The 27,155-nt window shown below is 57.5% G+C and overlaps 10 protein-coding genes across 10 annotated transcripts; 5 read left to right on the plus strand and 5 right to left on the minus strand.

Moving 5' to 3' along the window:
* Window positions 1-2,263: 2,263 nt before the first annotated feature.
* Window positions 2,264-4,036, plus strand: P884DRAFT_272053 (general substrate transporter; the record flags this gene model as incomplete). The annotated part of the gene is made up of 2 exons (XM_069442491.1): window positions 2,264-2,758; window positions 2,867-4,036. The coding sequence occupies 2 exons, from the start codon at window positions 2,264-2,266 to the stop codon at window positions 4,034-4,036; spliced, it is 1,665 nt and encodes a 554-aa protein (XP_069295126.1).
* Window positions 4,037-5,691: 1,655 nt separating this feature from the next.
* Window positions 5,692-6,846, plus strand: P884DRAFT_302201 (methionine synthase-like protein; the record flags this gene model as incomplete). Its single annotated transcript, XM_069444921.1, has 1 exon — window positions 5,692-6,846. One exon carries the CDS (start codon window positions 5,692-5,694, stop codon window positions 6,844-6,846), a length of 1,155 nt encoding a protein of 384 aa, XP_069295127.1.
* Window positions 6,847-7,149: 303 nt separating this feature from the next.
* Window positions 7,150-7,678, minus strand: P884DRAFT_279863 (uncharacterized protein; the record flags this gene model as incomplete). Its single annotated transcript, XM_069443369.1, has 2 exons — window positions 7,150-7,480; window positions 7,548-7,678. The coding sequence occupies 2 exons, from the start codon at window positions 7,676-7,678 to the stop codon at window positions 7,150-7,152; spliced, it is 462 nt and encodes a 153-aa protein (XP_069295128.1).
* Window positions 7,679-8,732: 1,054 nt separating this feature from the next.
* Window positions 8,733-11,365, minus strand: P884DRAFT_229530 (amino-acid permease). Its single transcript, XM_069439757.1, has 8 exons — window positions 10,909-11,365; window positions 10,776-10,811; window positions 10,532-10,581; window positions 10,416-10,457; window positions 10,210-10,342; window positions 9,404-10,127; window positions 9,277-9,333; window positions 8,733-9,163 (listed from the first exon to the last, which is right to left on the minus strand). The coding sequence occupies exons 1-8, from the start codon at window positions 11,188-11,190 to the stop codon at window positions 8,889-8,891; spliced, it is 1,599 nt and encodes a 532-aa protein (XP_069295129.1). The 5' UTR covers window positions 11,191-11,365; the 3' UTR covers window positions 8,733-8,888.
* A 1,261-nt stretch (window positions 11,366-12,626) lies between these two features.
* P884DRAFT_294135 (uncharacterized protein) lies at window positions 12,627-14,131 on the minus strand. The gene is made up of 3 exons (XM_069444261.1): window positions 13,984-14,131; window positions 13,231-13,843; window positions 12,627-13,121 (listed from the first exon to the last, which is right to left on the minus strand). The coding sequence occupies exons 1-3, from the start codon at window positions 14,063-14,065 to the stop codon at window positions 12,911-12,913; spliced, it is 906 nt and encodes a 301-aa protein (XP_069295130.1). The 5' UTR covers window positions 14,066-14,131; the 3' UTR covers window positions 12,627-12,910.
* Window positions 14,132-15,173: 1,042 nt separating this feature from the next.
* P884DRAFT_229536 (uncharacterized protein) lies at window positions 15,174-15,842 on the plus strand. The gene has a single exon (XM_069439758.1). It carries the CDS (start codon window positions 15,382-15,384, stop codon window positions 15,832-15,834), a length of 453 nt encoding a protein of 150 aa, XP_069295131.1. The 5' UTR covers window positions 15,174-15,381; the 3' UTR covers window positions 15,835-15,842.
* A 1,076-nt stretch (window positions 15,843-16,918) lies between these two features.
* On the plus strand, window positions 16,919-18,015 carry P884DRAFT_263208 (uncharacterized protein). The gene has a single exon (XM_069441739.1). It carries the CDS (start codon window positions 17,166-17,168, stop codon window positions 17,943-17,945), a length of 780 nt encoding a protein of 259 aa, XP_069295132.1. The 5' UTR covers window positions 16,919-17,165; the 3' UTR covers window positions 17,946-18,015.
* A 1,903-nt stretch (window positions 18,016-19,918) lies between these two features.
* On the plus strand, window positions 19,919-20,677 carry P884DRAFT_207924 (uncharacterized protein; the record flags this gene model as incomplete). The annotated part of the gene is made up of 1 exon (XM_069438825.1): window positions 19,919-20,677. One exon carries the CDS (start codon window positions 19,919-19,921, stop codon window positions 20,675-20,677), a length of 759 nt encoding a protein of 252 aa, XP_069295133.1.
* A 405-nt stretch (window positions 20,678-21,082) lies between these two features.
* P884DRAFT_272060 (uncharacterized protein) lies at window positions 21,083-22,638 on the minus strand (the record flags this gene model as incomplete). The annotated part of the gene is made up of 4 exons (XM_069442492.1): window positions 21,083-21,421; window positions 21,561-21,766; window positions 21,953-22,347; window positions 22,421-22,638. 4 exons carry the CDS (start codon window positions 22,636-22,638, stop codon window positions 21,083-21,085), a joined length of 1,158 nt encoding a protein of 385 aa, XP_069295134.1.
* Window positions 22,639-23,623: 985 nt separating this feature from the next.
* Window positions 23,624-25,909, minus strand: P884DRAFT_207950 (amino acid permease-domain-containing protein; the record flags this gene model as incomplete). The annotated part of the gene is made up of 3 exons (XM_069438832.1): window positions 23,624-24,719; window positions 24,831-25,040; window positions 25,206-25,909. 3 exons carry the CDS (start codon window positions 25,907-25,909, stop codon window positions 23,624-23,626), a joined length of 2,010 nt encoding a protein of 669 aa, XP_069295135.1.
* Between the last annotated feature and the right edge of the window lie 1,246 nt (window positions 25,910-27,155).

Raw genomic sequence — 27,155 nt, forward strand, 5'->3', positions numbered from 1 at the left:
AAAATTGTTTTTTTCCTTCCACGTGAAGTCGCGACAACTTAGCGGTGCATTGCAGTACACGCTGCGCGTGTACCCGACGACCTGGTGTAAGTGGCAAAAAAGGATGTAATTAGATAGAATGAGACTTGCGAGGTACGGAGTGGAAGTGGGCACAAAGTGGACACAATCGAACTTTCCCGGGGGAAGCGGGTCTGACCCGAAGAATGTAGTGTACACAGTAGTGTAAGGCCCCACACTTTTTACATTCCTGCAAATTTCTCCCATTGCGAGGACCGCGGGGAGGCCTTCCTCACATTACCCCATTACCCCAAGAAAGAACCATGCATGATAATCGCACGATGATCTAGCGTACACTAGGCCATCTCCCCAGAAATTCAGCGGCCGATGAGAAAGGCACGCCGGCCATTGGGGTGGCAGTGGCAGTTCAAATGGGCATCCCAGCAAACAAACAATCGAGAACGAAGCTTCCAAACTTCCAAGATTCTGCGAATCTGTGGGGCCCCGAGATCGCGGCGGCCAGCCCAAGAATTTTAGACGGGTTAGCTCACGTTAGGCGCCCCAGAAAAGGACCGTTTTTAGCCGCCGGGTCCCTGCCAGCCCAGCGCCCCTGTGCACGGAGAAGGCGAACAGGATTGTTCTCGGCGGGTCAAGTGACCGGCGCCGCCCGGCGCCGACTGTGTTGCTTCATGGCCCGAATTTTTTTTGTCATGAATATACGGAGTATCGTCGCGCCAAACGCCGAACCCAGCTGTTGGTGGTGCGATTCATCATTGTATGAACAATACATACGCCACGGAGTCCGTCATGCGGCCGTAGAGACCAGAAAGCGCTTAAAAGTGAAAGGGTGGCGCGGTTGGTGTTGGGTACTGGCTAACGAGATTTGGTGATCATGCGCTGAATGGCCTGCAATGCGTACTTGCCTGCTCTAACACTGGGGTGAGAACACGCCCCATACTGGACCATCCGAAGAATCGAGTACGAGATGTGTGATCTCTTTCATTTGGGAAAACGCAACCGGCCGGATGCACTGTGGTTGTGCGTGGATGTACATGCATACATAGGAATGCGAAGACCAGACGCGGTTGGAAACTACCTACCCTCTTCTGCAAAACTGTTTCGGCTCGATGTAGGGGAACATCTTGGACGGGATGTGGGCTTCGCGATCCCGTCTCGTTGCAGTTTTTTTTTTTTTTTTTTTTAATTATACTGCTTCCGTACCAAGTACTGCTTGACCGCGTTGAGCACAACGCGCCCTCCATTGCAAGCGGACAGCAGCAGTACATACCACCTTACGAGTCCATGTAGTACGCTCCGTATTGTCGGTAAATTAATGCAATTGGTTGGCCGTTTGATTGTGTAAAACCCTCTGAACCGAGTGCACCAGCGAATCGAAGGCGGATCTCGGGATGGCGGCAACGCTTCCCCCGTCCGGACCGACTCGGTCAATTTGCAGTGCGCTCAGTCGAGCACTCGTGCCTCGTGCAGGCAGCGAAGCACTAGTTGGGTGTTGGCCTTCGTTGGTCTGGCGTTGTCTGGCCACCGTGCCACCCCATGGGGGATGGGGAAAAGACTCCAGATCGGCCCTTCCGGCAGAATCTGGAGCACTCCGGAGCGGAGAGGTGGTTTGCTGGAGGTTTCTGGAGGGGCGGATTCGCTCTTGCACCGGTCGCTCGTGCTTGGTGGAGCTGGAGCTGGAGGCGCGACCCCGGAGGTTGGTAGGTTTTTGGACAGCCGGGCCCCTGCCAGTTCCTTCCCCGAGGCGTCCAGACGTTGCAGCAAGCCAAGGGGGCGCCGCAGATGCTCGGCGGTATTCTGCATGGTCCAATCCCCGTGGGGCTAAAGTGCCCAGTGGAGCCCCGCATTCCCCCCCTGCTGCATTCGATCCGGCGGGACAGCGGCGAAATTCCCCAAGCACGTTGTGCCAAGTCGGGGCTAATCGAGCCTCGCCGTGCTTTGAGTGGTCAGCTACAGCCACCAACCGCGGCTTGCCTGCACTTTTTGGTCGTGCGCGAACGGGCGAGGGTTTTCGAGATGCGACTTTCGTTTGCCCCGGGGTTGCTGCAACGGTGCCACTTTTGATCACCATCCACCCTCGTTTTCATCCAAGCCGCTCCCTTGGTGTCGCTTTCTACTTGGGTATATCTGTCCTTCTCTCCCGCTCCTTCCCTCCCCCCCGCCGATCTTGTTCCTCTTTTTCCTTGCATCCCTTTTCTCGATCTTAAAACGCATCATCGACAAGAAAGGGCACCCACCCACAAACACCATGTCCTCGAGCGAGAAGGAGGCCACGGGCCCAGTAGCTGCCCACGTGGGCCACCTGGCGACAACTCAGGATGTTGAGAGGATTGAAGCTCCAGTTACCTGGAAGGCATACCTGATCTGCGCCTTCGCGTCCTTCGGTGGTATCTTCTTCGGTTACGATTCCGGTTACATCAACGGCGTCCTCGCCTCCAAGCTCTTCATCAATGCCGTCGAGGGTGCCGGCAAGGATGCGGTTAGCGAGTCGCACAGCTCGCTGATCGTCTCTATCCTGTCCTGCGGTACCTTCTTCGGCGCCCTCATCGCCGGTGACCTCGCCGACTTCATCGGCCGCAAGTACACTGTCATCCTCGGCTGTCTCATCTACATTATCGGCTGCGTTATCCAGATTATCACTGGTCTCGGCAACGCGCTCGGTGCCATTGTCGCCGGTCGTCTTATTGCCGGTATTGGCGTCGGCTTCGAGTCCGCCATCGTCATTCTGTACATGTCCGAGATCGTAAGCTCCTCGAAAACCACCACCACCCCAACCCCTCCCGTCCCCCCTCCCCGGCCCCACGACTGCCCGCTCTCGCTCCCCGAATGCTGACAATTGGCCCCGCAATAGTGCCCTCGCAAGGTCCGTGGCGCCTTGGTTGCGGGCTACCAGTTCTGCATCACGATTGGTCTCATGCTTGCGTCCTGCGTTGTGTACGGTACCCAGAACCGCCAGGATACCGGCCAGTACCGTATCCCCATCGGCATCCAGTTCATCTGGGCCCTCATCCTGGGCGGCGGTCTTCTCTGCCTTCCCGACTCGCCTCGCTACTTCGTCAAGAGGGGTAGGCTCGCGGATGCTACCAGCGCCCTCTCGCGCCTCCGCGGCCAGCCCGAGGACTCGGAATACATCCAGGTCGAACTCGCTGAGATCGTCGCCAACGAGGAGTACGAGCGTCAGCTCATTCCCTCCACCAACTGGTTCGGCAGCTGGGCCAACTGCTTCAAGGGCTCGCTCTTCAAGGCCAATTCGAACCTGCGCAAGACCATCCTCGGCACTTCCCTGCAAATGATGCAGCAATGGACCGGTGTCAACTTCATCTTCTACTACTCGACTCCGTTCCTCAAGTCCACGGGCGCCATTAACGACCCGTTCCTCATGTCCATGGTCTTCACCATCATCAACGTCTTCTCGACCCCTATCTCCTTCTACACCGTTGAGAAGTTCGGTCGTCGCACCATCCTGTTCTGGGGTGCTCTGGGCATGCTTATCTGCCAGTTCCTCGTCGCCATCGTCGGTGTCACCGTCGGCTTCAACCACACCCACCCGGCCCCGACGGCGGACGACCCGAATGCCACTCTCGCCAACAACATCTCTGCTGTTAACGCCCAGATTGCTTTCATCGCCATCTTCATCTTCTTCTTCGCCTCGACCTGGGGCCCCGGCGCCTGGATCGTGATTGGCGAGATCTTCCCTCTTCCCATCCGCTCGCGTGGTGTCGGCCTCTCGACCGCCTCGAACTGGTTGTGGAACACCATCATCGCCGTCATCACCCCCTACATGGTCGGCGAGAACCGCGGCAACATGAAGTCGTCCGTGTTCTTCGTATGGGGCGGCCTCTGCACTTGCGCCTTTGTCTACACCTACTTCCTCGTGCCCGAGACCAAGGGTCTGTCTCTTGAGCAGGTTGACAAGATGATGGAGGAGACCACCCCGCGCACTTCGGCCAAGTGGAAGCCCACCACGACCTTCGCTGCTAGCCACCCGACCGGTCTCAAGCAGGGCGAGGCCGCTGTGTAAATCCTTGGGTAGCAGGGCGGCGTGGCCGTTCATCCATGCATTTGTTTGCTGTCATTTTCAGTACTAGTCAAATTCAAGAATTGCATATAGATGACTTCGCGACAGGTGCTGGTTGGATGTGCTCAGAAGAATCTAGTTACAGCGACGCAGTGTTTGATTTGGCGGGAGTATAATTAATTACGTGTATAGAGATATGGTACGCGCTCTGCCTCTTCTTTCCTTTCGTCTTTCCTCGGGTTAACAGCTCGAATTTGTAAATAATTTCATAATCTCCCCCAACATGCTCAGGCAGAAGCTGCGAACTCGAGTGCCCTCCTTTTGCAGTGTGAAGCGCACAACTTGCTGCCTGTGGTCGGAATCCTAGAAATCTCGAAATGGAAAAAGTGGGGTCCAGGCGGCAACATCATCAACCTGCGGTGCCCAACCTTTTGAATTTGGGCGACGATCTTCAGGGGCCTTTTGGCTCATTACTCGAAATATGCCAGCGATGGGCAGCAGAGCGAGACAAACACACCGCCGCTTTCGGAGAGCGCCGCGACGATCCTTGGCTGGCCGGTTGGAACTGGCACCGGTCACACAGCCAGTTTTGACTTGGGGCACCTTAAACGGGCCGTAAGGTCGGTGATTAATTCAAGCACGTTGAGATAAAGTACAGCACAGCATGCGCTACTAGGTTTATATAAAGATAGGTTCTTCTAACTACTCTCGTTGACCAGCAGCGAAATTGTTCTTGTTCTTTCCCGTTGGTCCGAAAAGAACGACGGCTGTTGTAGCTTCCCCTTCCCCAGAAAACGTTCAATGTGGAACTGCACCAACGGTCCGCCACTTGGCAGACAACTGGCATTGGCCAAGCCAACTGGTCACAGCTCGAGCGAGACAACTGCCGCCCATCCCTGGCTCCTCCCGGCCTTCGTGCCTTCGAGTCGAGCGCGTCGCGTGTCGGCAAGACGGCCAAGCTTCCGCCCAGACACCAAGTCGAACAACCGGGTATCGTTGCCGGCGGGGGAATCTGTTTCTCCGGAGCGCGCCAGTGCCCCGCATCACCAACCGTCGCCGCGCCAATAACCCCGCGCAATTCGTCGAAGACAAGCAAACGAGATGGAGTCTTTTCACTGCCGCGCGTGGCACAGTGGGTGCTTTGCATCAGGTTTTGCAGCAAAACGGACCTCCACCACGCCGATTACGGTTTGGATGAGGGACTCAATGCTTCGATGGTCTTGAGTGGTGGCACGGTGGCACTAGGCCTGTCGGATAATTACTTTATAGCTCGCTGCGCCCATCCGGCAGCTCGGCGCCATCACCACCTTCACCCCTACTTTCAATCAAAACAAACGGCGTACGTCCCTGCGTCTCGACGGTATCACAGGACAAGGGACCGTTGTGATTTGGCGATCCCGAAGGTTCGGAACTGGTCTCCAAAGCTCCGACGCACGCTTCATTTATGTGTCGCACTCAGCACTCTTTTGTTCCCCGATCCGTCGCACAAGAAGACATTATTAGCGGACCGAATTGCTCGGCCCGCAGCGTACCGATCCCGCGTCTCACTTGACCCCAGTTTCACCACTCCTCCTTTCCGCGAGACACTCGGAGCAGCACCACCTCGGCCACGACCAACCACGAGCCACCAAACCTAGACACACCCTTCAGTCGCGACCATGCCGCTTCCCGCAGGAGTCTACCGCGCTGATCACGTCGGCTCATTCCTCCGCCCGCAGCCGATTCTTCGCGCGCGTGAGACCCTTGACACGGCAACCCCCATTTCGGCTGCCGACCTGCGCAAGCTTGAGGACGAGCACATCACAGAGGTGGTGCAGAAGCAGATCGCCAGCGGCCTGCAGTCAGTAACAGACGGCGAGTTCCGCCGGGCGTGGTTTCACATCGACTTCCTGCAGCACCTTTCGGGTGTCGAGCGCCACGGCAGCCTGTCGTCGACCAATGTCACGTCGCACGGCGTGACACCGCCCAAACTGGCGGTCGTCGGCAAGCTGGGCCACCCACAGCCCATCCAGGTCGAGGACTACAAGTTTGTCGAGAGCGTCCGGCAGAAAGTGGCCGCCGGCTCCGACAAGAAGGTCACCACCAAGGTGTGCATTCCCAGCCCGACCATGGTGCACTTCCGCGGCGGGCGCGAGGCCATCTCGACCGAGGCGTACCCGACGCTGGAGCCCTTCTTCGACGATCTGGTCAAGGTGTATCAAGCCGAGATTGCGGACCTGTATGCTGCTGGCTGCCGGTTTGTCCAGCTTGACGACACCAACCTGGCGTACCTGTGCGATGCGGGCATGCGCGCCGAGGCGGCCAAGCGCCACGGCGAGGATCCCCAGAAGCTGACCAAGCAGTATGCTGCCCTCATCAACGCTGCCATCAGCCAGCGGCCCAAGGATATGGTTATCGGCATCCACTTATGTCGGGGCAACTTCCGCTCGCAGTGGTTCGCCGAAGGCGGGTATGAGCCCGTGGCGGAGGTGCTGTTCAGGGAGCTCGACGTGGATGTCTACTTCCTCGAGTACGACGACGTCCGGTCCGGCGACTTCTCGCCGCTGCGGTTCCTGCCCGAGAACAAGACTGTCGTGCTCGGCGTCATGTCGAGCAAGAAGGCCGAGCTGGACGACAAGGACGCCATAATTAGGCGGCTGAACGAGGCGGCCAAGTTCTGCCCCCGCGGTCTCGACCAGCTGTGCCTGTCACACCAGTGCGGTTTCAGCTCGACGATGGAGGGCAACGACCTGTCCGAGGAGCAGCAGTGGGCCAAGATCCGGCTCGAGGTCGAGATTGCCAAGCAGGTCTGGGGCGAAGACCTGTCTGTATGAACGTGGGTCTGTGTACCGTGCGGATGCGACAGGCTTAAGTTTCTTCAACATTGATACACTTCGTTATTTCAACACAACAGCGAGCACATATCGGACGATATCTGTTATTTAATAGCGGGCACCTTCCGGCCTGGCATCGTGACGTCCCAGTCTCGCGCTGGTTTTTGGTGCCCTCCTTGCCAGCGTGGCGTCATGGGCACTGTAAATAGTCCCATCCTGCGGTAAATAATAGCACTCACTACTCAGATATGTGGTCTGACAGCCCATCTTTACAGTTCCGTGAATCCCTTCCCCGGGCATCCCTTAGATGGCCTCAATAGCACGCAAGAACGCCGCACTTTCGCAGCCTTCCGGCACCTTCGCAATTGGGGCGAGATACGCCTCGTCGTCGCCATCAACGTTCTGCAGCTTGTGCACGTAGGCCTGCGCAACCTTCAACCACATTGCCTTCTCGGCCTTGCTTGCGCCCCGACCCTCCCAGACCCACATCGTCTCTCCCGCATCGTCAAGCACAAACACATCATTCCCGTCCAGATCCGCCTGCGAGACACTCCCGCCGTCCTTAACCAGCCCGAACTCTAGCTGCCCGGACGCGTCACTCAGCTTAAACAACCTCTTCCCCTTGCCTTTCCCCCTAGAACCCCCCGCCTTTCTCTCCGCTGCTCCGACAACTGGCCCTCGGTGCCTTCAGAACCCCGAACCCGCCCTCCTCTCCACCCCCTAGCATCTTGACCACCCGCGACCGGGACTCGCTCTGCGACACGACCTCGACGTCCACGTGCTTCGCCAGCGCCATGACGTGCACCACCTGCGCCGCCCTGGCCTTCTCCATCGGCGAGCACTTGGCACCCTGCCATACCCAGATCTTCTTGTCCTCCCCCTTATCACCCCCGCCGCCGCACCCTTCTCTCCCCCCGGCTCGACGTGCCGGAAGCCCGAGGCGACGCCGCCGCGAGTGCAGGATGATGTAGCTGTCGCCGTCGTAGAATTGGCCGTAGGACGCCTTGGGGAGCGGGACGACGGCAAAGTTCTCGATGCGCCAGACAAAGAGTCCCCGGCGTGGTGCCGACGTGGCCGTCGTTCCAGGCGGGCTCGGCCGAGGCCGAGGCGTCCCGCACTTTATGGTCGAGGTCGGAGCCACATCAATTCCACGTTGCTATCCTTCCTTGATGTCGTATTCTTTCAGGTGAATGAGGCGGGCATGGGGTGCCATCGTGGATGCAGATCGGGAGAATGGGGGGTGTTCCAGGGAGCTGTGGCTCTCTCGGCGAGTTGTGGTGGGTGTTTGTTTGTCTTGTTGAAGAGAGGAATTCATACGAGGCAGGACAGAGTACGGGGTAATATGGCACTAAGTTGTTAGTGGGTTGAGGTAAGGGCGCCCCTCAACAGACCGTTGGTGATCCCTGTTTCAGGCACCCGCCTTGTGCCGCATCCGGGAACGTGGCAGACCTCGGTATCCGTGTTCCTAGATCTGTCGCGAAACGCGCTCCATGTTCTGTGTGGCACACCATCCACTTGCCGGCCCACAATAAAAAAGATGGCGGATGCTCTAATAGCGTCCCTGCCCTATGGCTACCTTTACTTTGCGTACGCTACTTAGCACAGAGCGGGTCTTGAAATGTTTGGTTAATCCTTCTTTTGGGCAAGCCTAATTATTGTAGCTCGAGTCTCGCTCTTTTGAATCGCTCATTGTCCTCGTGGGCTGAACTCTAAGTCTCCGGAGCGCTGAAGCCCTGGAATGATTGATGGTGTGTCGAAGCTCATCTAGTAGGAAGTGGATGATGACGATGTTCTGTGCCACAAACAGCGCAATAATTATTCGAGAGTCATTAAAGCGCCCTCTCCGTCTCCATTCCGGGCCAGGATATGTAACAGGATCCTGTTCTGCGGCTCTGAACGAGGGCCTGATTTTGCAGTCGTAACATTACTGATATATAATTACTGTTGCAAAAACCCTCTTTTTCCGAGGCTTGATTATCATGCTTGATATGGCAAAATTCGGGTATCTTCCTCTCTATCCAATTGAACCTTCTCTTCCCGCCTTATAGCCCGTTGCTAGCACATGAAAAGACCGATCCGACTGCTCCGCTTTCAAACTCGAGGATGATGCTCTCGACGGTTGCATATGTGCCTACGGTCAGGAAGAAGACGCCGACCAGGATGATGAAGACGTTGAGTGACCCGAGAAGGTAGCCCGCCACCGTGTGTTCCTTCACGACGGCGATGCTCCCGTCGGCACGGCGCATGCGGAAGTAGGCGACAGCCCAGAAAATGAAGCCGAAGAAGCTGTCGAAGAGGGAGCTCATAAGGGAGAGGACTGATGAAAGTCATAAGTTAGATAATGAAGCGCAGACGTGGGGGGAAAGAAAAGAGAAAGTATATAGCAGAGCAACGAGAGGGAGAGGGAGAGGGAGGGGAACGAAAACCTACGTGAGGAGAAGAAGGGGATCACCTGAGCAATGATGAAGGCGACGATCCAAGTAGCCACTGCGCACAAAGCCCGGGTCAATACAGGTCCCCGATTCGTTCGTGAATATTAGTAGGCCGTGGCACTTACGCAAGATAGACGCCCAGGTAACCCAGCCAACGACAGTGTGCTCGTTCTTATGGCGAGAATTTTGGAAGATGCGGAAGAAGATGAAGCGGGCCGAGACGGAGGCGTACAACACGCCGAGGAAGACGATGGTGGGGATCATGAAGGAGAAGGAGACCTTCTTGAACAAAGGCTCGAGGGAGCCAAAGGCCGGGGCGGTCATGTACTGGTTGCCGACGTAGGCGTAGACGACGGAGCCGACGATGCTGAACAGGATGATCTCGGCGATGGTGCAGGCCCAGAGCGCCTTGGGAAAATCGCGCGGGTCCTTCATCTCGGCGATGAAGGAGGGGAGGGTGATCTGGCCGATGAAGGTGTAGCTGATGTTGAGGAAGGCACCGAGGCCGTTGACGAAGGTAGTGCCGACCACGGGGACGGCCGTCACGATGGGGTTGCCGCCGATGCCTGTTGTGCCGTCGGGCTTGGTATAGCTCGAGCGCGGGTCGAAGCCGGCCGGGTGCGCCTGGACGGCCGCAAAGACGGTGGCCAGGAGGACGGAGACGAAGGTGAAGAAGGCGGAGGCAGTGCCGAGCTTGGACAGCATGTCAAAGGTTCGAGGAAGCGAGCATACCCAGCAGATGATGGTCACGACGACCCCGAAGCTGACAGTGCGGCATGCCACGTCGTTGGCCTCTGTCATGGTGTTGAGATACTTTGCGCCGACCAGGACGTGCAGGGCCTGGATGAACTGTGGGGAAGAATGGTGTTTGGCTTTGTGTTGGAAACGAAAGAGTGGAAAAAGGGGGGAAAGGGGGGGAGGGGATAATTACCGTGTTGTTGAGGATGAACATGGCGGCGGTTGCCCACCAAGCCCACTTCTTGTTCCAAAAAAGCATCTGGCCAATGTCGCAGACATCACGGACTTCTGGATGGCGAAGACAGAATTCCCACAGCACCAAGGATCTGGAGAACAATATCGTGTCAGGAAGGTATAGGTAGAGGTTTTCGGAGGAACGAGCGGACACGGCAGTCTCACGTGTATAGCACGATGCCAGCGATGACAGCGGTCAAGATTAATCTACATGCGAAGCGGGCGATGTTAGTATTTCAACAGAATCAAAGTTGCGCTCAGGGACCCTCTGTGCGACTAACCCGGGAACCAGGCCAAGAACGCTATAAGACCACGGGAAGCTCATAATGGCCTGGCGGGTAGTTTAAAGTTAGCCAAGCGGGCGTCCATGATGTCGCGTCGTGGATACTAATAGTAAGTTTGGTGGCTTGGTAGTCACTTGGCGCGGTAGGTTGGGCTGGCCAAGTCCTTGGCCGTCGTCGACAACGGCAATGTTTGGACACATCAGGATGTACTGTACAGTACACAACAGGTACCTTAACGTACCAAGCAAATGTATTCGGAGAAGAGCAGTCCCGCTGTCTAAAAGAGGATGTAATTGTTAGCTTTTTGCTCCATTCCCGACAGAATATTGTTGCAAGATGATGGACAAGATTCGAGATCTCCACGATCGACGCACCTTCTGCCAGCTGCAGGTCCGGTATTTGATCGCATGACCGTCTTCCGCCGCCAGCTGCTTGTCCAAGATGGCCGTGCTGCTCTGGTCGGTGTCGGAGTCGCTGCCGAGCGAGATGCCGCTCAGGACTGGCGCGATGCGCGGCCCAATGGTGACGCCGGGCCCGCCGAACCATGAGGACCAGCCTGACAGGTTGGGAACCTCCGCGCTGGACGACCGCCGTCCGTCCCGAATGTCCAGCTTCTCGTCCGACATTGTTCGCTCGGGGGAAACCTGGTGAGGCATTGCCAAAGATCGATTGGTGGGGTATTGCCGGTATGTTTCGAAATGTATGAATGTACATAATACATACGTACGTCCGTATACAACGATGCAGGTTAATTAGTGGCCCTCGTGAACTCGCGCAATAGGCCTAGCCACGCGGGCGTTGTCTGGGCGCAAAGTTGGAGATCTGCAAGCACGGAAGTCGCGAAGCAAGCACATGCACAGAGGGCGAGATAAGGGACCAAAGATCCATTTAAGGTTGAAGAATCTCCCAAGACATCAGGTTGTTGAGAACCCTGTCGAATGGCACGAGTGGGGCTACCGTCTCGTCGCCATGCAGGACTGCGATGACGCCTTCACGCTAAGAACCTTCCCGACGAAAGAAAAGAAACCTGGCGTACAAGGGTTCGGTACATACTTGGGGGGGCACTTGCCGTGTGCCGCAGGCAACGCGGGTATGGGAAAGAAGCCCGGCCACACTGCCTGCAGCCGGGAAGTGCTGCTATTGGGCAATAAACATGGCGAGTTCGAAACGGCGAGCCCATCAGCGAATCGAAGGCGAACCTAGCAAAACCAACATGCCTGCGTTCAGGTCGTGCACCTGCTTTCCTGGGGCGAGCCCCCACGCTTTAGATTTCCCAATCCAGCACTCGGCTCGGATTTTTGTCAGCCGCGTTGCGAACCCAAGGTTTCGGTCAGCAACGTGGGAAGGATCGACTGTGCAGGGGCGAACATGTAATTATACGGACGTATCCATACTTTGCTCGGGTACGGTAAGAAGGTAGGGCTAACGCGACCTGGCTATTCGACAAGATGCCTTCATTCAACCATCAATCTGTCCTCCCGGCAGAAGTCTCGGAGCGAATTGTCTGCCTTGAAGCTCTACGTAGGTATCTCTGGCACAGCTTAGGTGCACACTATTATATGATTCCACACATAGTAGCGCGAAGTGTGTTGAAAGAGAGGGCTCCACATAGGTGCCGCAATAGCACTTTCCTAAGAACATCATAACAGTTTCATTACCAGCCTCGGTCATAGATTGGTCGGGTGTTATTGAAGCGAAGCTACAATGACGGCGTCTCTAAGATATATATATATATATATATATATTGAAGGGCGAAGGAAAGAGCTTCGCTTCTATATACTATCCTAATCCTCTTATTTCTATCTCACCAGCTGTTGATACTATAGCTAGCATGTTTGGTATAAGTATTTACTACCTATAATAATAGAGGATAAACTTTATAATTCAATAACATATTTAATACATTAGCTATATATCAATTATATAGTAGGATTGAATCATATATGAGTTATATAGAATACTACTTATAGAAAGGCTATTTTGTATGGTTCGCGCTGCCCCGACTGTATGTACGCTAAGCCCTATAATAGCGTTGAGGCTTCGCTTTATACCCTACTGTAGGGCTCGAAGAGGGGAGCGGAAGCATATCCAGATCCATCTGACTCGAACTGCATGATCAGTGCGCTCACGAGAATCAGAGGTCGAACCAAACTCATGTACCTTGCTAATGTTCAGCATCAGGTATCAAGCAATTATACACAAGCTTTTACCCCAGGTACTGTACTCTCCTCCGTATATGCCTATCGATCATGTTCAATCCGATTTCAATTTTTCCCCATTTTGCTATCCTGGCACAACTATGCGGAGTGCCCTTTTCTTTTTACCCCGAAGTCACCGCTCGAGAATCTCACACACCCCCGCACTGCCGTTGGTGAGTTATTCTTCATCGCTAATGCGAATTCTTCCCTCGGCAGACGAGCCCTGCGACCACCAGCCTCCAATCTCGATATTAGACTCGGGGATGGCGCGGTGGCTGATGAGCAACCAAAGGCCAAACACCGGCTTGGTCAGGGCATCCAGCACAGCGTAGACGATAATCTCGGTATTCACGTCGGTCCTGCGAGCAAGAGTCGTGATGGCCCAAGCACTGTACACAACAAGCAGATATCAGTCAATCACGTCTCTCTCTCTCTCTCGAGCGGGCCGAAACTCGGAACATAAAACATCAAAGCGGGGGTTCTCCCCGGTTCACCTACATTGGATAAGCGGCCAGAACCGCGAGCGAGTAGATGCTCAGCGACGCCCACAGCTTGGACACGCGCGCGCCCTTGGCCTGGACCGACCGCGTGCCGTGCAGGCCGACGTGCCAGACGACGAAGAGGTAGCCGAGGCAGGCGATGACGAACCACCCCCACATCTGGCCGGTGCGCTCGGCGCCGTAGGCGGCCGCGAACCCGCCCAGGACGGTGACGAGGTGGGCGACGATGGCCATGAGGGTGTGGGCGCCGTCGACGCCGGCGAGGAGGCAGAGGTTGAGCAGGAGCAGCGAGTTGGCGATGGCCCAGTCGAGGTAGCGGGCCCAGTAGACCTGGCGGCAGGCGTCGTGGAAGGTGTCGGGAAGGTGGTGGCCGTGACTGTCGCGCACGGGACGGCAGCTGAGCGACGACGCGTAGCCGGTCGCCATCGCGTAGTAGGCCAGCGCCGACACCAGCGCCAGCAGCGTCGTCGTCACGTGGTACACCCGCTTCGCCACCGGCACGTTCCACGACAGCAGCGCGAACACGGCCGTCGTGATGGTCATGGCCGCGAAGAGAACCCACAGCGTCCGGTGGCCCACCTCACCCGCCAGCTGGTACTCGGTCGGGTTTGCTGGAGAGCTGGCGTGTTAGTGTTTTTTGGCCTCCCCCAGAGAGACGGGGTCGGTTATGAAAACCAAGGGGAGAGGGCAAGGGGGGGAAGGGGTATAGCTTCGAAAATCAGGGGATCAAGGACCTAGGGTGATGACGTACGGATAACGGTGGGGATCGGCCCCGGCTTCGAGGTGGTTGAAGCCGGGTAGAGCATCTCGTTGACCTGCTCTGGGGAAATCATTTTGGCTTCTCTCTGTCTTTCTGACTGAACAAATTTCAACGTTGGGGAAAAGGGGGGGGAAGGGGGAAGATAAAAGGCGGAGAGCGGTAGGATGAAAGAGAAAGAGCAAACACAAGTCGGTTAGTCCACCGCAAGATGTAATTATCATATTATACCGGCACCAGGACTCTCGCACGAGCACTAGAGCCGACGTATTGGGATTCGCCTCACAGGCGATCACCTGGTGCAGCTGCGCAAGCTTTGGTGTAAGAGCGACGTCATCAATTGCCCGTGTGCAACCTACTCTGGTACGGTCTCGATGATGATTAACCCGCGCGCGCTCTCCCACCCTGTTGTGGCCCGATGGTACTCCGTACCTACTGTGGGAGGCAATATAGCTGACACGGGTTATATACGGAATGCTCTATAGCGCGTTGCACTGGAGCTCTCGAGGTTTAAGCGCTTCGATTCGACAGTGCCATCGCCAAAGACTGCGATTTCCGCCGATGCCTTGTTGATGCACCGTGCAATCACGGAGTTCAAGCGAGCTGATTGCTTTGGCTAGGCAGTTAGGCAGCTAGGCATCTAGGCATCTAGGCAAACCTGCCTGTGGTGGCCTGCCGTTCTGTGTTGAAGGCCGTTTGCAGCCGTCATGTCGCTGCAGGTGGTGGGTAGAACCTGGAGAACCGCGACCTGCCGCTGACAACATCGGAAAAGTCGGGTTGACAAGCTGGTTTTTGGCGTTTACAGATGTATATCACTGACCCTTAGAGTTCTCTTTCTTTTATCGTTGTTCGATGGTTTTTCCCGACGGCTTTAAGTCGCGCCCCTCGACGAAACAGCCAGAAGCACTGCTTTCGCATGTTCACTTGCGACTTTGTGAGGAGCCCCAGATGATGGGAGAGCTTGCGGGGCCAGTTCTCTGGTCAGCGCCCTGAAACTCTCCTGACCAACGCCTCCGGTATGATTGAGCAAGCGGGCCTAGACCCGCCCCGCACAGCCCCACATCTCTCTGCCAGCTGCAAAGCTGTTCGTTCTGTCTATTGGCTCAAACACACCCGAATGCGGTCTTTCTCACTCTACTACGTCATCGCCCCTCAGGCAAGTGGAAGGCTCAGGGCTGTTGTTGTTAGCGCTGGTTGTTGGCCGCGGGGCAGGCCAGGCGAACGGTTCAGAGGGACGAAAAAGGTGATATCTGCCTGGAGGTGATTACTTTATACAGATTCCGCTTACGAAGAAATCCTCGAAACCTGCTTCACTGCTCTAGGAGTATTCCGTAATCGACTGCGGCTCGATCCACGCTCAATTCGCCCACAAGCTACCCTACCCAACAAAAAATGGCCTCGACGAAAGCGAACTGCCCCGTGGTCGGCACGACCAATACCACCCTCCCTCCCTCGCATCCCGACATCGACCTCTCCAAGCCTGGCCAGATCTGCCCCGTCGTCGGCGCCACGACAGACCACCACGCGAACCTGCACAAGCACCCCGCCGTGCCGATCCCCAAGGGCCGCTCTCCCTCTGACGCCTCGGCCTGCCCCGTGATCAGCGGCCGGCTGGTGAACGAGGAGAAGAGCAAGGCGATGGACGACGACGTGTGCCCCGTCGTCGGCACCGCGACGACGGTCCTGCCCCCCGACCACCCTCCCACCGACAACAAGGACGACGAGGCCGTCTGTCCCGTGACCAAGGCCAAGGTCGGACACCACAAGGGGAAGCTGCACGGGCATCCGGATGTCAGCCGCGCCGGCGAGGGAGCGGTCTGCCCGGTTTCTGGTGTCAAGGTGTGAAGGTGGGGTGGGGTGGGGTGATGAAGAGGGGAAGGGGGGAAACAGTTGGAGGAATCTAGGATGGGAATGGGAGGGAGGATTATCAGGGAACCTGGGTCAAGATCAATGACGCCAGCGCACCATGCTCGACATTAATTTACCGAGATAATCGATACTGGATGTCTTGCTACGCCTGGACAACACCACAGCACTCCCGAGTTCCTTGGTTCAGAACGACCCGACGTGCCGACAGTGTGGAGCTGTGCACATGACAAACCCGGCACGCGCTCTTCATGGCAAGCCGGCTTGGTTGTCCACTTTCACACCTCGTCTGGATATGACACGACCCTTCCTTCCTTTTGGGGCTTTGTCCATTAATTATGCGATGAGGAACATGTTGCTTCTTAATCCAAATCGAGTTTTGGGCGAATCGCAACAAGTATCATGGCTCGAGGGTTTTCGAGAATGTGTGCCAACAGATCGCCGCCAAATCGGATTTCTCAACGCTCAAGACTGGGATAGTTTGCTGTGCCGAGATCTCCAGACAGGGTTTCATTCGTCGATCATCCGCCAAGAGCCCTGTCGGACAGCTCGGCTGAGTGAGACTCAGTCCAGATCCGGTGTTGTTTCATGGCGGAAACTGCCCTTCTTGCAGTAGGCCCAACTCACGACCCGGTGCTTGTACGGATTAAGCAGGCCCTGTGAGGCAGCTGTTTGCTGTTTGAGCGGCTCAAACCCCCCGCTGTGGGGTATGCATGCATTTTCTGCAGGCTAGTGGCACTTCCGAGTCGTGCCCCTGCGGAGGATGACATTATCGCTGAAACCGTCACAGAAGTGCTGGTTGGCGATTCTGCAGCAGCTGATTCGCCGGTGCCGCATGGCCTCGAAATGGCGTCCCAAAACGGCGGGTGACCCTAAAATTAGCGTGCGAAACGACGCCTTGAGAGGTCTCGAGGTTCCAGCCAATGAGGCCCGGTGCAGGCCCGGTGCAGGTCCGGTGACTGTGGTTGGCTCATCTCACCCTCCGAGGAACGATTAAAACAAGAGGCGCCGGTCAGGCCACTGTACAAGATGACCTCGAGGGCTTGCAACGCGGTTGATCCGTTCGCAGCTCGAGGCTGTCGTCGAGGAAGTCTCCTTCGTTCGTTCCACCCTCCCCTCCCCTCCTTTCCACGGGTTGTTTGCGTGCTGCGTGTGGGCAGTGTTGCGTTGGAAGAGCGCTGGCGCCTTTCCGTTCCCACCTGCTCACCTCATCATTTCATCATCGACCAGTACCCAAAAATCACTTGAACCCTTGAGACGGCCGAGTCCGCTTCTTCACCGGGATTGACTCGGAAACTCGGTTGGACATCATGCCTTCGTTTACAAGCAGACACTACGCGCCTGAGCGCTTCCGCTCTTTCTCCAAGCCCGAAGACGACATCATGGAGGACATCACACAAACCACGACCGGCATGAAGCTCTCGCCGACGTCGCCCGGCGCCGTCGCCATGGTTCCCTCAGACGGCTCCCTGCTCGACTACTTTGACCTGCCCTCGCCGCCCAGCACGCCCCACCGGCCGATAGACGCCCTGGCCTACTCCTCCCTCAACAGCTTCTCAAGCTCCTCGGCCAGCCGCAGCCCCGGCCAGATCGCCCGGCGCCACTCGTCCAGCGGCGCGCCCGACTCCAGCCAGCCCAAGTCCTCCCTCCCACGCTGGCCAACCGCCTCTCAGCGAATCAACCGTCTTCCCATCCGCTCCCGATCACGGAGCACCTCGTCATCCCCCCTTTCCTCCTCTCCCCTCTCAGACCCCTTCTCCTCCCCCTCCTCCGCGTCTTCTTCCTCCTCCTCCCCCTCCTCTCCTCCAACGAGGCCGTCCACATCCCAACCGCCAGAGGACGTCGAGATGTCCGGGATGAACCCGATGGGGCTGGGCGGGCCCTTCGCGCCGCCGCCACCGCCGCCCATCATCCGCCCGGCCCGGCGGACGCCCTACTACCCGCCCAACTCGTCGCGCAACGTGGACCGCACCCGCGTCTACATGAACCGCGGGCCCCACTTCGTCCCCAACTGGACCCCGATCTCCAGCCTGCCGCGCCACGTGCAGCTCCAGATCGAGGAACGCATGACGAGGTTTACGGCCATCTGAGGACCGGGGGAAGGGAGGCGGATTTCTCGTCGGGTTGGGCATCATCGGTTTTTTTTGGTTTTTTTTTTTTTTTTTGCGGCGGCCTTTCTCGGTTGGTTATTGAGGGATCGGTTCAATTTGGCCTAGAGGCGGAAAGAGGAGGGACTGGCGTTTTGGGAGAGGCGTTTGTGGATGTGGTTGGAGTGTATTATTTCAAGTCCTTCGAGGTGGTAAACGGTTTTGGAGAAATCTGACAGTCTGACATGCATTATGGATCGCGCGGGATATAAATAGAGGCCAGATTTTGGTTTACGACACAATTTCCATAGATGAGAACAGAAGAAACGGCGTTAAAACCAGTGCTGCACCATGTGAGGCCACGAGAGCGCGTTGATGGTCACCGCAAAAGCGAACGGATATCCTGACACCGCCTCTTCGTGCAAAGCAACGATGCAACTACCTTGTTTTTTTCCCTTTACCGATTTCCCGATTCCAACAGATGCTCCAACGGCCTCCATCGGAATTAGGATGCAACACCGAACTCCCCGATTCCAAAAGAGGCAAACGTCCAAGATGACCAAACTCCACCATGTCTTCAGTCCTCACAGAACTCTGCCAGATACAGTGTTCTCCGAGGGGCAGACGCTCGCCTTGAATCCTCCTTTGCGATCAAAGGCACCTGTGACGATCTTGACAAGTTCGATTCCATCCTAGAGAGTGCGGGAATCCCGAACATGAATACAGGCGCGGATTCTTCAGGATAGCCAAACTGCTTTCCCTTGCCGCGGGTGACGGGACGGATTTCGCCGTCATCGGTCCACTTAATATCGTGGAACCTGGGCTTTTTGGTCAAGACTGACAGTCGGAGAAGGACCCGTTGGAGCCACATGTCGCTCCTGGCGGCTTGCGAGCTCGGAGCACCCATGGGCCGTGTGCTCTCGTGGAAAGTGGCACACTTGGAGTGTGTCTGGAGGGAGTGAAATAAGACTGGGTGAAATAGATTTCGACGAAGTCGGGTTGAAAGAGAAGGGTTAGTTCTCCACCCCTCAAGCTATAGGATTTTAGACAAAGAGGACAATGGAAAACGGAACAAGAGTTCTTCTGAGCCTGGTCGCGGGCCACAAAAGGCGTATGAGCCCCGAAACAAGGAGAATGGGGTCCCTGACGCTACGAGCGTCGTGTTACTGTAACTGGTTCTCGCCGGCGCCTTTTGGCCTGTTGGGGAAGACTGGTGGGCCACCCGGACAACGGTCACGGCCACCTGGGCGGGGGCCGGACCCAGCTGCACCTACGAAGCGGGCTTCTGCTTCTTTTCGGCCTACACATGGTTTGTAACGTGCCATTTCTCAGTGTTTATATAATTCGAGAGCCGTTGTGCTGCTTTTTTGTTTCGCCTTGATGCATCCTCCCGGGGGGCTCCGAATAGGTGGGGACAATATCTCCGGTCCGGGTTACGAACAGGTGGAGTAGGCCGGGCCGGGCCTCGGCCGTACTCCGGTCGAGCACCGGCCAACAACCTGAAACGTGCAAAGACCCCAGGAGATTTCGTATACTCAACGGCCGAAAGAAACAGGGCCATCCAACGCAACCAGTTGGTTCTCATTGGTAAGCCGCTTGGGTTTTGGGTTTTCACAAACAAAATGCCCCTCTGCGACCCCTTCGCTGTCCCTGTACTTTCACCCAGGGTAAACAATGACCTCATCCGAAACAGCCAATATGAGGAACCGGGCTCACGAGCCCCTTTACGGGTCTGGCAATGACTGACTGAGTCTGGGACCCTGGTCCGGAGCAAGCCGTGTTTTGACTCTCTGACGAAGACCTGGGACGGCTATAATTACCATACGTCCCTAACCTTCTATCCCACGACTCAGTCACCTCTCTCACAATATGCCACTTTTTGTCTCCATTTCACAATCATAGGCAGCTCTGGCCAAAAGAACTTGCAAGTGAGGGGCAGACCACAACCATACCGACATCTATCCGCCAGACACACTATGAACCATCGTTCGCGATTTGTCCCTGACCCGGCGTACTCTATTAACCCTTACCAACAACAACAACAACAACAACAACAACAACAGTATGGCGCTGTTCCTCAACAACCTCAGACGCAGGGTATGATGTCCTCCCAGCGCCTGTCCTCCGTACCGTCTTCAGTGCCGGGGGTTGGTCAGACCCCGATGCAGTCGTCCATGTCCCCCAGCACGTTGTGGACGGCCAACTTTGCCAACGGCCCCATCATCGAAGATCTCTGCGCGCCCCCGCCGCCGATTGCCATGTTCACACCACCCATAAACACCATCCACCAACCCCTGCCCATGGTCGCGATGCACCCGGGCGCCATGCCCCAGGTCCAGGACGTTTACGGCATCCGCCAGCCGGCGCCTCACCCATTCCCTCGCGGCGTGCACCCGGGCCAGGGTCCGCCCATGCGTGGAATGCCCTCGTCGAGGGTGGTGGGTTCGTACCCGCCCTACGCGAGCCAGCAGGCCGGAATCGGGATCGTGTACCCGCCGCCTCCGCAGATGGACCTCGGCGCCATGATGGCGCGGCCGAGGTTGGACACGGGTTTCGCCAGTACGATTCCTGCCGCGCCGGTGTCGTCGGCGGCGGGAAACGCGGCGGATATGGGGCAGATGGCGGCTCCGAATAATATGAATAGCAGTCCGGCAGGAGAGGGGATGCCATCCATGACGCCGGCGGAGGAAGAGGCGCTCAGGGAATTCTTCAGTCCGGACTTGGGCAAGCCTTGAGGCTCTCGAGTGCGGTGCGTTACGATAAATAGCGCACCCACACATAACATGATGTAAAATAGAAATTTGATGACCACGCGGCTATGGCGTCTTGGAGAGCGTCTGGTGGGTTTTATAGGTAGCTCTTAGATCTCTTAGCGTACAATATATGTCTTTTAAGCGTGTTTTTTTTTTTGTTCTTCTCCTGTGTCACCAGTTATAGAAACGTTTCTTCATCATGAAAGCGGTAAAGAAGATGGAAGCAGAAGATTGTATGTAATGTCGCTGCGCGTATTTCTTGCACAGAACGTCCCACGAGCTGGTAACCCCCCCCCCCTCTCCTTTACTAATTACTTGATCACCGAAAACTACGCCTGCCTCGACACCCTACACAATCGTCCATTCTGGCTCATCGGATATCCGTCGTCAGTGATCACCTCCCACCGCTCCCCTCCGACCGTCGTCCTCGCCTAGAAGGCCCCCCACGGATCCCACCTCCTCATGATCTCGACCAGGCGGGGGTAGTTGGCCGCCCCGCGCCATGCCGGGTGCACCGCGCTGCCGGCGACAGGGTCGTCGGGGTACGGACGCCGGCCACCCGGCCACCTCCCGCGTGGGCGAGTAATACGCGATCCCGTGGAACGTGTACCCGGCCTCTTCGACGCCCGCGCGGATGACCTCGAACACGGCAGACCACGACCCCTCCCTGCTCCCGTCCCACAGGCGCGCCGGGAACAACCGGGAGCGGTAGCGCGCGTTGGTAAACTGTATCTGCACAGTTATTCCAATTTCACTGATCGGGAAGTCGCCGGCGTAGGGGGTAGGGATGGGATTGGTGGGGAGGGTGACGGGGATGCCGTGGGAGTCGCGCGAGGCGGTCGTGGAGCGGCCGGAGGAGGGCGACGTGGGCGGCCGGCGTGATGTCCGGGACGATCTGGGCCGAGGTGAAGCGGAAGGAGGAGTTGCCGAGCTGGGTGATGCAGCTGAAGCAGTAGCCGCCGGCGGCGATGATGTTTGGGCAGTAGCGGTACGCGAACGACACGCCGTCCCAGAAGGCGGTCAGGTTGGTGAGCGCGTTGGGGTCCCCCGGCGGCGGGTTCTCCCGTGTCGCTGAGGGATGGGTTAACGGTAAAGGCTAGCCTGGTGTTGATGCTGCTGCAGGGCGGGTACGCCTCGAGGACCACGGAGGTGACGACGCCGAATGTACCTGTTTTGGGGGTGTGTCAGCAGAGTGGGAAGGGGGGCCGTTCTTCCTTTTTTTTTACTCCGTCTCGTCCAGGGGTTCTGTGGCCTCACTTGGTCCCCCGCCCCTGAGTGCCCACCACAAGTCTCTGTTGCTGCTGGTGGGGTCGACTGTGAGAAAGTGTCCATCGGCCGTTATGACGTTGATGGACAGGACTTGGTCGGCGCCCAGGCCGTATTTGTTCGTCAAGGCGCCGTAGCCGGCGACCGAGATCCACCTGCCTACGGCTCCGATGGTACTTCCACCGGGAGCGACGACCGAGATATTGTTGGCTGCCATGTGGTTGAAGTGTTCCCAACTCTCTACGCCCGCCCAAACCCGCACCGCCATGCCGGAATAGCGGCCGACTGTGTACTCCGGGATGAACTCAAAGTCCTTCAAGTTGTGAACCCAAACGCTCAAGGACCCTGCACCCATGGACCGGCCACCAAAGTCGTACCCTGCATTCCTGATGAATTGATTGTCAGCAATGCCATGGGATCTCCAGAGAGGACAGACACCCCACTCAGTTGATGACGAACCGAACATTCTTGTTCCTTGCAAAATTGACCGCCGCCTGAATGTGCTTCACGGTGGTTGCGTTGACCACATACTCCGGATACCCGCCACGGGTACATGTACCGGGGGCGTCGAGGACGAGCGGGCAGGTACTTCCCTGTGGCCATTGTGTGAGGGTCGAGAGCGGCTCATCGATCCAAAAGTGCGTCCGGCCGGACTGGTCGACGAGCCACTCGCACATAGGTTGGTTGTAGTTGCCCCCTCGATAGCAGGCCGAAGCCGCCGGTAATTAGAGGTCGAAGAAGGGACCCGCCGAGGGTGATATTCAGCTGCTTCCAGTCTGGTTCGGTCGGCTAGTTAGGACTAATTACCGGGCCAGGCACGGCGTCTTGGAGTAATTAGTGCTGGTCCACGGAGGTGCTGTGTCTCTGTTGCAGAACCCGACCGCAGGGAAGGCCACCACGTCCGCCCGAGTCAGCTGAACGGACTCGAAGGGGAACAATTTGGCAGTGGCCCCGAGTGCCGCTGAGAAGATGATCAATACGTGGGATAAACGACGGGAAATCATGCTTGTCAGCTCGATGAACCTCTGGGTTGATCTCCGTGACAAGCTCCAGGAAGCCGATATTTTATCACTTCATCCTTTTCCTGGTGTGTCTTTCTTCAGGGATTCAAACGCGAAATTATTAATACTCATCGCGCCTGGAGAGGGGCCACCTCTGCGATGCCCAACTTCCTTCCTATCCGTCCCTAGGCCGTCAGCCCCCTTTGGCCAGAGTCGAAACTCTAGCACGACGATAGAAGTCCAGAGCCCGCCAACCTGGAAGCTGACTGCCCGCGATGTAACCTAGTAATGCAGGACGTAAAGCGTCATTCCCCAGCTTCCGGGTTCGCAACACGCGGGGGTTGCACATGCCGCAGTAATTAATGCCGAAGAGCAAGCCGGGAGATCGTGGGATGTGGTTTCAGCATTGCAACTAAGTCATCCAAGACACGAGAGCCGAGGCGGTTCGGGCCTGAGCTTCAAAGAGATTGATAAGCAGAGTGCAGCTGCAGGCGGCGCGCTTAGGACTCTTTAGCACCCTTACCTTGCTTTTCGGGCTTCCGAAAGCGGCCACATCGGTTCCCATTATGAGTGAAAGATAGTAATGTACAGTAATGAATTACACCATAAATAACAACATGCGGTTATCAATATCGAGATAAACCGGTGACGCCTTGGCCATTCAACAGATGAGGCGATAGAAACGCTTCCACCTCGGCCAGCTCCGCCGCTCCTCCTCCTCTTGAGCCTTGATGATGCCGCCCAGCCTGCCGAGGTCCCTGATGCCGGTGTCGATGTCCATGTCGTCCAGGCGGACGAAGCGGGTGCCGAACCAGAGCTTGTGGCCGAGCCAGAAGACCAGGACCACGGGCAGGGCGAGGCAGTTGAGGAAGAAGGTCTCGGCGCGCTCGGCGCCCGTCCGGGGCCGGTCGTCGTCGCGGGGCAGCGGCGAGAGGGCGACCCAGACCTGCGCGACCAGCACGAGCAGGTTGCAGGCGAGGCCGATCCAGCTGCCGACCACGCCCGCCTGGGCGCGGAAGGGCAGGTCGGCCAGGGAGCGGCGGCGGCGGGCCCAGGCGCGGCGCAGGCGGATGTGGGCCAGGCATGTGCTGGACCAGGTGAAGACGGTGCTGAGGCCGCTGATGGCGAGCAGCCAGTCGAAGACGGGCCCGCCGCCGCCGTGGGCGCCCGTGCGGCGGTCGGCGGCCAGGTAGGCCAGCAGGCCGACGGCGGAGACGGCCAGGACGGCGACGAGGGGGCGGCCGCGGCGGTCGACGTAGCCGAAGATGCGGGGCGCCTGGCCCTGGTCGGCGAGGGCGGCGAGGGTGCGGGTGGAGCCGAAGACGGACGAGTTGCCTACCGAGAGGACCGAGACCAGGATGACGCCGTTCATGACGGACGGCAGGATGGTGGCGCCCGCGCTCTCGATGGCGATGACGAAGGGGCTGGCCGAGGCGTCGGCCATGTTGGCGGCCCCGAGCAGGCGCGCCTCGTCGTGCGGCACCAGCAGGCCGACCAGCACGAGCGAGACGATATAGAAGAGGGTGATGCGCCAGAATACCTGCTTGATGGCCGTTGGCAGCGACTTGCGCGGGTTGGCCGTCTCGGCCGCCGCCAGCCCGACCAGCTCGGTGCCGGCGAAGGCGAAGGCGGCCTTCACGAAGACGGTGCATAGGCCCTTGAAGCCGTTGTTGAAGGCTCCCGGGTCCTGCCAGTACTTGCCCCCGATGTAGCCACTCGTCGGGGTGCCGCCAATATTAATCACAATCCCTAGGAGTCTGTCGCAATCGTGTGAGTATTAATGCACGGTTATGTTTTTTTTAAAAAAAATATTTTTTATCTATTCTGGTGTTTCGTTAATTAAAGAAAATGACAAGGGTAAGACTTACATGAACCCGACGACGGCCGTGACTTTGACAATGGCAAAGATGAACTCGGCCTCTCCGTACCCCTTGACGCCCGACAGGTTGATAGCGACAATGGTGAGTAGGAAGATAGTCACAAAGATGGCCGAATTCAGCTCTGGGTTCCAATATCGTATCGTAAGCGCGCCGGCGATGATCTCCAGGGGAAGCACCACGATCCACTGCAGGGCGTAACTAATTATTAAACCAAACAGAACACGGTTAGCACTGCGCTGTTTCGCAACACATTATTAATTACACGACAAGAGAGCCACCGGCCAGTGCCGTCGAGCGCTCGAGTGAGAATTTCGCCGAACAGCAAACGCCCGGCGGCAGGATCGAGTGAATCAATCAACCTACTTCCAGCCCATGGCGAACCCCCAACTAGGGTCTAGAAAGCGGGTCGAATAGGCCGAGAAGGAGCCGGCCACGGGAAACACCACGGCCATCTCGCCGAGGGCCTGGACGGTACACCACAGCATGACGCCCACGAGCAGGTAGGCCACCAGGACGGAGGCGGGCCCGCCCTGGCTGAGCGCCTGGCCCGAGGCCACGAACAGGCCGGTCCCGATGGAACCGCTGATGGCGATCATCTGCAGGTGGCGGCCCTTGAGCTCCCTCGCCAGCAGCGAGCTGGCCGTCCGGATATTGGCGGCGCGCAGGTCGTAGTACCGGGCACCTCCGTTTCCGCGGACGACTCCCGTCGCTGCTGCTGCTGCTGTTCCTGCCGAGGGCAGCCTCCCTGGGTCGTATCCGTCGCTGATATCGTCGTGGTAGCCGCCTGTGTCCCTGGATCCGCGGCGCAGGGAGCGTTCGCTCGACCCGTCCTCGCGCTTGAAGGAGTCGATGAAGCGATCGACGCGTGCTCTCATGCCTCCGGCGCCGGCCGCGGTGCCGCTCCCGTTCTTGGTCCCGCCGGGGACGGAGCGGCTGGACCCGGGGCGAGCTCCGGCGGAGGAGATGATGCTTCTCCCGCCGTACGGCGCAAAGGGGTTTCCTTCTGCGGCGCTGCGTGCCCGACCGAGCGGGTTCATTTCGATGTCGTGGTCTTTGTGGAGCTCCATCTCGACGAGATCCTGGCCGTCATCGCCGTCTGCCTTTCAGCGAAGAGGAAAGAGACTTGTGCGTGGGTAGGTAAGGTAGGGACGGAACGATATGAGGGTAGGTGGAGGGGGCCGCCTGGGTCCCTGGGTTAATTCCTTTGCAGGGAAGCTAAGTGTTGAACTTTCTGGTTTGTTTTGTGGATGTACCTTGCACGACAAGCTCGCCAGCCACGCGGAGGCGCCGCAGGACAGATCGGGGCCCTCGAGCTAATCGGGACGGAAATGTCATAAGTAGAGTGTATGGCCTGATGGCAACGCACCTTGGCAGCCGAGGGCCGGACGGTGGTGCTGTAGTCTGGATCTCGCCAACGCTCGTGTGCATTCAGCAAGGGACTTCCCGGGTCCCTCTGCGGCAGCGGAGCATGATCTAACGCCGCGATACCAGGATACCAGCATCACTTCCGCAGCAAGGACGCAAGGACGCCGGGTATTATTTGGGCGCGCACACGGGGGGAGAAGAGAGACGAAGCGAAGTATTGGCGGGCGGTCGGATTGTCGGCTTGGCTGATCGGCCGCGACTTGGGGTCGTTGGTGACTGACGGAGATATCATTGGAGCTCGGCACCGCACTCCCCTTTCCCCTCCCCCCCCCCCCCCCCTTCTCTTCGACAACGACGGCCAATTCATTTGCAGAGTGTCTGTATGCGGTAATTACAGGTGCTGTACATAGTAACCACGGAGTGTGGTGCTAAGGTAGCGAACATGTTTGTGGCTGCACACTACTGCGCGCTCCAGAGTGTAATCGGTAACTAATCCGTACTCCATACCTACTGTAATTAGTAGCTGCAAGCGTTATCGGGCAGTGTCTGGGACGGCGCAGGGGCCTGCAAGGGCCTGCGCTAGCGCCGCTCCAAGAACCGGTGGCGTGGTTTGACCATTGGGGGAGCCCGGTCTCGTCCCCTTCTTTCGTCTCGCGTTCCGTGCGCCGAGCCCCCGCATGACATTGCACTATTTTTTTAAGCGATAGAGGTGAGGCGCTGTTAGCAGCAAAATCGCGCTGTTAGGAGGGGAGAGTCAAAGCGAGATGAAATGGTTATCTTCCTGCATCTGACGGTACCACAGGAGGGGGAAGGTTACCGTAGCGTTGGTGGTGTACGGATAACACTACACTAGAGATATGGAGAAGCGCTGCAATAACTAACTAACGTTAGTGTATGTACGTACAAACGGCCGGTCACGCGAGTCGGATCGTGGGGGTTCGAAGGCGC

This window comes from Thermothelomyces heterothallicus (genome assembly GCF_042370625.1).
Source record: "Thermothelomyces heterothallicus CBS 202.75 unplaced genomic scaffold P884_scaffold_24, whole genome shotgun sequence".
Classification (NCBI taxonomy): Eukaryota; Fungi; Ascomycota; class Sordariomycetes; order Sordariales; family Chaetomiaceae; genus Thermothelomyces; species Thermothelomyces heterothallicus.